This window comes from Echinops telfairi, unplaced genomic scaffold, assembly GCF_000313985.2.
Source record: "Echinops telfairi isolate 266 unplaced genomic scaffold, ASM31398v2 ScPeMD7_7461;HRSCAF=8499, whole genome shotgun sequence".
NCBI lineage: Eukaryota > Metazoa > Chordata > Mammalia > Afrosoricida > Tenrecidae > Echinops > Echinops telfairi.
The window spans coordinates 6,086,769-6,094,067 of NW_022111361.1; the positions used below are offsets into that span (position 1 = coordinate 6,086,769).

Genomic DNA, 7,299 nt, shown 5'->3' on the forward strand with positions numbered 1-7,299 from the left:
TGGGATGGCGCTGAGGGCTGAGAGGGGCATGAGGAGCCCCTGCCCGGGATCATGTGCGCCAGAGGCCAAGCCAGCATGCCCAGATAGGGCAGGGGCACCTGAGAGGCAGTTGAAGCAGCTCAGCTGGCCTGCCTCACATCTCATACCTGCCCAGGGAAGCCGATGCTTCGGGATGATTCTGGAGGCATGGGCCCCAGAGGCCCCCCAGCCACAGTCTCCTGGATGATCACACGAGCTTTCGCTTCATGAAGCCTGTTTTTCACTGGACCGTTTAGAAAGAACCCCGTTTTACAAGATGAAACAGACCACGATCGGTGGCATCAAGGACCACTTGTGCTGTTGTAGATTTCACGTTGACTAGCTAAATCTAGGTCAGCTGCTCCTCGGGAGGAATGGCAGTCCGGGGCTCATGGGGCGTTTCCTCCACTGCCCTGTTGAGCTGCTGAGTCGGCATTGGTGGACGAAGGAAAGCGGACTGCTGTGTTTTGTCACTACTTAATAAATATGAACTTAAACACGTTACAGTAAAGTCTCAAATCGTCTTTAACCAGACAACCGGAGCTCCGGTCTGTCTCACAAAGCAAGCCAGGATCACAGTTAAATAGCTAAGAGTCTTCAGACATTCGACCTCAGTTTGTTTGCCATTTTAAGAGGGTTGGCTTCAGCTGCTACTGAAAATGTTCTATTGGCTAAATTACTAGGTCTCTTCAAAACCAACTGGATGACAACTGGTGTGGTTGTCATATCAAAGCTGGAATTGAAAATGGATGTGAAATATTTTGCCTGGAGTTGTCTTAACATAATAAAAATGAATAAAAAAATGCCCAAGCCCAATGCTTCCACGTCACATTCTGCCTGAGCACCCTGTCGGGTTTCCAGGGCTGTCGGGCTGGGTGGTAGCCAGGCTCCTTCTCGTAGCAGAGAAGGGCTCCTGGAGTGGGATGGGGAGACGTGTGCACATCACGCTGTGAAGGTGACACCGGTCACCTCCACACTCTACACCTGACCTGTTTTGCCACCAGGGGCCTCTGGAGGCAAAGAACCCTGCTCCTCTTCCAAGTGAGCGGAGCTGCGAGCAGAGGCCACGTCAACTCTCCAAGGGAAAGGCTGGTGTGGGTGTCAGCCAAAGAAATGATTGATCGAGGCAGGTTGGGCCATGGTGCGGAGAGAGAGAGAGACCCCCCCTGTCCGCATTCTCTCTGCCCACCTCTGCGCACGCTCCATCCCAGCCCCGCGACCTCATGGCTTTGCCAGTGTTCATGTTACCGCCTGCCCAGCCTCTACTATGATTCCGGAAAGGGCAGAAGGCCGGCTTGGTGGTGTCAGCCAGGTGATTCCCTGTCACTCCACTGTACTACAAGGGCGACTTCTACCTTCAGAGACTGCCCCTCCAAGCCTTTGCTTTGCTTGATGTCCTACAACCAAGAAGTTACAAAGTACCAGTGTATTAGGAGGCCACAGGTCATGGTGAAGCAAGTCCTGCCCGCTAGGGTGCTGAAGGCCAGCAGGGAGAGCTTAATGCACGGCCCACCGTAAGCCCAGGACTAAGCACTCACACCTGTGATTTGATGTCAGAGCAGCATACTGGGATAACTGGCAAAGCCGCCCGAGTCACACGATGGACGAGGCTCTAGGGCAACATGGTAGTTCCTGGCAAGAGCCTAGTGACAGGAGTGAGTCTCCGTACACAAACTGGATTTCCCGGGGGCAATGAGGTCAGGCCAGTTGGGCTCTGGAACCTTCTAGCTTGGAGTGGCCTAAGCACATCAACACAAAGATGGCAAGTGAGAGCAGGGAGAGATGCTCAACACGCACACGTCTGTAGAGAAGTTCGATTCTGACGTGTCACCACCCACCTGTTAGAACTGGTAAGGACGCGGAGCCAAAGCTCTCTCGGCCTGCACTGGTCGGGGTACAAACCTAGGCCCCCACACTTTGGAAGTCAGCCTGGCAGTTTCCTACAGGGCTAAGCATAGGCTTACCGGTACTTGAGCCAGGAAAAGATGCCGCACATTGCTAACCAGCGTGGGGTTTACCACCCTGACGTGGTAGTGGAAAAGGCTCAACGCTCAGTAAAATGACCCGTGGCTGCAGGGCTCGCAGCGGGGTTAGGGCAGTGTAACTTGTGTGTGACACACGAGGAGTCGACACAGGGTGTGCCTTTCTCACACCCCTCACGACGGCAACAGAGGGAGCCAGTGCCAACTGTGGGTGCTAGTTCATCATGGTGCACCCAGACCGGTTCCCTTGTGACACGCGAGCCGCGAGAATGCAGGGGGCGAACAACAGAGGAAGCCAGACGCGGCCTAACAGTCTGCTAAGAACCAGAGCTCCTCCATGTTTGCCCCAGAACGGACTTTGTCAAGTTCTGCCCCAAGGCTCAGCCTCTAAAAAGTGCTACAGACAGAAGAGAGTGTGCCATCGACCAACCAACCCAGGGTGGGGATGCAAGAACAGTGCCGCCTGGGGCCACCTGGAGCCACTTCTAGGAACCCGATGGCCCAGAATGACCACAAACACCAGGGAACAGTTGCCTGTACCTTTCCAACCCCCCTTAGCCTTTTACCCGGGGGCTGGCGCACGTTACGGCCTCAGCCGGTCTGCACCAAGACAGGTAATCAGCTTTGCTGTTTGCAACTCACCTGGCCTCGTGAATAAACCGGGTCGCTTCTCTGAAGGTTTCAGACGCTGTGGGGGTGGGGGGGACTTGAGCTCCGCAAAGGCTTGTGGAAGTTTGCTCTGACGGGAAGCAGGATGCTGATCCAGGACACGGCCGCCGTGCCGCCCCAGCAGACGCTCTCCCGATGAAGCCGCCTGCCCGCAAAGTGAGAAACACCAGGTGCAGCACTCACAATTAGAGGGAAACCAAAAGAAACCCAATCAGCAAAAATGTGAACTTGAGGGCTTTGACTTAAGCTTGAGAGGTACGAAACAAAATCAGGCTCGTGCGTTGACTGCTGCAAACCAGGGGCTAGCTTCTCTCCTACCGGCCGTGAAGAGCACCAGGCGGGCAGGCAGGACACATCCCACCCCCGTGGTTCCGCTGCGTGGTTCCGCTGCGCAGCCTCTGCTCTCCCGGGCAGCTGAGAGGCCCATTTCAGACCCAGGTGCTGTTCTAACTAGGTTTTCCACGGGCACCTTCACAAGTGATCTTTGATCCTGAGACTCCGTTTACTAATGCAGTTACAAGACTTAACCCCCCTGGGAGCCAGTGTGTCTCAATTCTTTCAACTTTCTGCAGCCTCTGGTTCTCTCTGGAATGAAGTGGACGTCAATAAACAAGCACGGGGTTCTGGTTCCTCTCCTCCAGCCCGGTTCTCCATGCTTCCCCTCCTACCTGCCCTGCCCAATCAGTCCCCGCAGACCACGCCAACAACTCTAACTGCCTCCACCTGCCGGATGATGACCACCGTCTGCTTCTAGAGCCCTGGCCTGCAATGGCGCAGAGCCTTCATCAGCCCTGCCAGGGGGACTATGGTGCTCCCAAGCTTGGACACGCCTCTCTGGGGGTCCCTCACTGGTCGGCGATAGGTTGCAAGTCTGTCCCACCACACGGTTGAAAAGCAAGGTGCTGCTGCCAGCCGACGCCTTCGAGTGGGCTGACTCACCCACCATGGTCCCCTGGGAACAACAGACTGAGGCACCGCCTTCTGGGAGCCCAGGGTTGCAACCACTGTGCCAATGCGCCGCGTCACCAGGTCAAGGGGGAATAATACATTCAAAGTGCCGAGCTCATCAACTGCCTGCCTCTAAGCGGTTCCACTTGGGTAAAGCATCTCCTATCCTCCACAGTTAGCATCTCCAAGGATCCAGACTTGCCTTTTCCCCCTAGGCTTCCCTCTCCAGGTAATCTCACCCGAGTCCTTCACATCAGTTTAATCCCAAATGCAAGCATTTCCATTTGCCCCCGTGTCCAGGCTGCCCGGTGAGCGGACGCTTGCGTGCAAAGGACACGCAGCACTCAGCCAGAGACAAAGGACCCCAGAGCAGCCACCCAGGAAACCGGGGCTTTTCTCGAGCTAACGGGAGCTCTACCGGCCTCACAGAGGTCGGAAAGGTATAAAACCATGTGGAACTCCACACCGCTCCCAATGCAGCTAAGTAGCCAAGACAGAGCGCATTTTTAACGACTAAAGACTGCACAAGCAAGTCACGCTTGGAGAGACAGAGCAGTGCGCTGTTTGGAGAGAGGGGCACCAGGGGAAGGAGGCAGGGTTGAGTCAGCTGTTACTTTAGAACCTTTCCCAAATCATTCTTCGCTGTTGTATACAAAAGTCTGTCTAGGAACCTAAAATTCACCACTTAATGAAACACAGCCTATAATGAGTTTTCCTTGCTCACTGGAATCTAGTGCAGTCAAGTGCATTCCAGCCCACAGCAGAGGGACTGCCCCATGGAGTGTCCCGGGCTGGAATCGCTCCAGTAGACTGGCACAGCTTTCCTCTGCCGTCACCCTGGGTTTGAACCACCAACCTTACAGCTGGCAGTTGAGTGCTGAACTACTACACCACAAGAGCTCCCTAACCCACCACCACGGAGTCCATTTCCATTCAGAGTGAGCCCACAGTCTTTCGGGACCAGGCAGTCTCCTCTGTGTCCCACGGGGTTGGTGGGTTTGAACTGCAAACTTCTCGGTTCATAATCAATGCTTAACCCCGTTCCATCGAGTCCAACCCTTCATGACTGAGAACAAACTGCGCAGACCCGTGTGTTCCAGTTCCGAAAGTCTGGAATACACTCTGAGCATTTCTGATTTTGAAAAGCACCACAGGTCATTCTCCTGTGTACCAAGACCCAAAGTCCACTTGATAATTTAGATTCCCATTCACTGAGGCCTCTGATCAGACCTGGCTGTAGAAAAGAAAGGGATTTGCTCTTTAACAAGTATGAACATAACATTCTCCTCCCTGGGCATCTCCACTGTGACTGCCCTCCTAGGTCGCGTCACAGCGTCCTTGGTGTTTTCCCTCGCAGCCAGCCCCTCTGCACGCACCGAGCCAGCACTGCGGGGAAGGCCGTGTGGGTGCCGACGCGGCGCTGCCTCGAAGCACGGCCCGGGAACTGCAGCCAGGGCGCCTGTGCTCTCAGCGCCTTCAGCTGCTCCCAACAGGCGCGGCGCAGAGTTATAAACATTTATAAATTTTATTAACAAAACCTTGTACATTCTCTGTAGTACATGTGGAATTTCACATCTAGGTAAAATAGCAACACATTCAAAAGTTACCATTTATACAAACTCTTACAGAGTAACCACCTGTGGGTTGTAAAATAAACCACACTGATTTTTTTATCTACAAAAGATTTGACTTTCTTTAAAATTCCCCCGAACATATAAAAATAAATTAATTTTACTTTCATTTAAATCTACCAATTAGAAATATTACAAACCAAAATATCAATGTTTATCTTAGGAATTTTTCACAATACAAAACAGATTCACAAAACTTTATTTACAGAAATGAGGTAAGAACTGTGCAATGTTTAACCAAGAGACATATTGCAGAATCAGCATGTTCTTCCAGCTCAGTACACAGTGGAGGTCTAAATACAGCTGGGTCTTTCCACTAATGATGCACACAGTTAAGGACAGGTCAACGGTTACACCCCGATTGTGTAATTCATGCTCTTCCAGACTATCACACCAGGAGATTGGCTACCCAAAGTAGGAAGGCTGTAACCCAGGTTTCACCTGTTTGAGTAAGTGTGATAGCGGTAGTGTTTCTTTATTTGTTAGTCATTGGCAGTAGCGGGAAGTTGTATAAATAAAAACGATACTTATTCCTACCAAATCCATTCACTTTTAATGTGACTCATTAGTGGATAAGCAACCAGGTAATAGCTTTGCCTGAGCTATCTCCAGTGGCATAGAAAGTTATGAATAAAGGCCTGCCAATGGGGAAGACTGCTGGTCCAGCCCAGACTATCTGACTGCTTACAAGGACTGACGGCAGCGCAAGCTCAGCTGTCTAGAGCCATGAGCACCCATGAGGTGCTCACAGGCACTGGGTGAAGGCCAAACCCACCACCAACAGTTGCCAGACTGGCCCCTTTTCTGAAAGAAGTCTTTCCCTTCAAATCGATCTGGTTCCCCAGCAGCCTTGGAACTCACTGAAACGCGAGGTTTCCTTAGAGAACGAGTAGGTCAAGGACACACAGAGAACGCAATTAGCAAGAGAAAATTATTTTAGCCGAACCAGACATTACCACCCTGGCTGGATTACCAAAAGTGGCCAAATCTCATTACAAAGGAAATTTCTAAAGACAAAGCTTGCCAAGCCCCACTTGATAATAGATCTGAAATATTTAATCAGTAGAAGCTCAAGTAAAAGGGAAAAAAAAGTCTTGGTCAGTTTCTTGACATTTGCTTTAAGATCAAACTCACAGAGCAAGCATAAACTAACCCAAACAAAAGATCCTGTTTCATGTTCCAATTGGTACAAATCAAATAGTTTGTAAATGGATTAAGTCTCCAGTTTTCCTATGCATGTCTCCAATTTGTAACAAAATTAATTGTGCATCAACTATATAATTTCTCTCAGGTTGATAAAATCATTGTATGTAAATAGTTACACATTGACAAAAATTAGTTACTGAAATTCTTTCAAAGTTCAAAATACCTAGGGGGGGGATAGGGAATTTTACTTCAGTGCAACAAAGCAACAAGAACATTAGTCAAAGCTTACAAGAAGAATGTCCTCTGTTGTGCAGCTTGTTTCTTGTTGCATTTCCTCACAGACGGCAGAGAACTTAGAACAGCAGCCAAGCGAACAGCTAGAACAGCAGGATGAGTACTTTCTAGATGTTTCCCAAGTGTCAACTTTTCTCTTGAGCTACAGGCCCAGCTTTATCACTAAGTCTCTGCAGTTAAAACAAACAACAGATTCATTAGTTAAATCCGTTTCTGGCCGACAGTTGAAACTGTAAATGAGAAAAACAGGTTCATACGCTCCCTCCGTTTGCACGATGTAAAGACAGGAATCCGCTGGTAAACGTTTTAAAACACTACATTCAGCAGTACTCGGACATAAAAGGTGGTGTGCCCATCTGAGGGACAAGATTCATAGAGAATACGTTATAAACATTCTCCACAACTGACTTTTCCAGAAAAATAGTGAGTTAGTTAATTGTGCCAACCTAGCCCATAATCACATGTGGGGCTAACTGAAAGGCGGAGGGATAAATGGGGGGTGAGCCTCGCCTTTCTAGTTCTCGGGTCTCTTGTTTTGTGATGGTTGCACCAGGGTGCAGCTGCCCTAGCAGTTCCCTGCTTCAGCTTGCAAGATTGACTTCCTACAAGAC

The 7,299-nt window shown here is 50.5% G+C and overlaps 1 protein-coding gene across 6 annotated transcripts in view; it reads right to left on the reverse strand.

The window, feature by feature from the left end:
- MLLT10 (MLLT10 histone lysine methyltransferase DOT1L cofactor) overlaps window positions 1-7,299 on the reverse strand; it is a 252,498-nt gene that overhangs the window by 17,229 nt on the left and 227,970 nt on the right. For 3 of the 6 annotated variants that reach the window (XR_006681004.1, XR_006681005.1, XR_006681003.1), the window contains exons 23-24: window positions 6,684-6,858; window positions 2,643-2,814 (exon numbers count right to left, since the gene is read on the reverse strand). Coding sequence is in view for 3 of the 6 variants with exons in the window: in XM_045300194.1 (XP_045156129.1) it covers window positions 6,814-6,858 (45 nt within the window). In the remaining 3 variants the exon portion in view is untranslated. Of the gene's footprint in view, window positions 1-2,642; window positions 2,815-5,128; window positions 6,859-7,299 lie in introns of those variants that run through there. The other 3 variants (XM_045300194.1, XM_004710811.2, XM_045300195.1) reach the window with 1 other exon arrangement.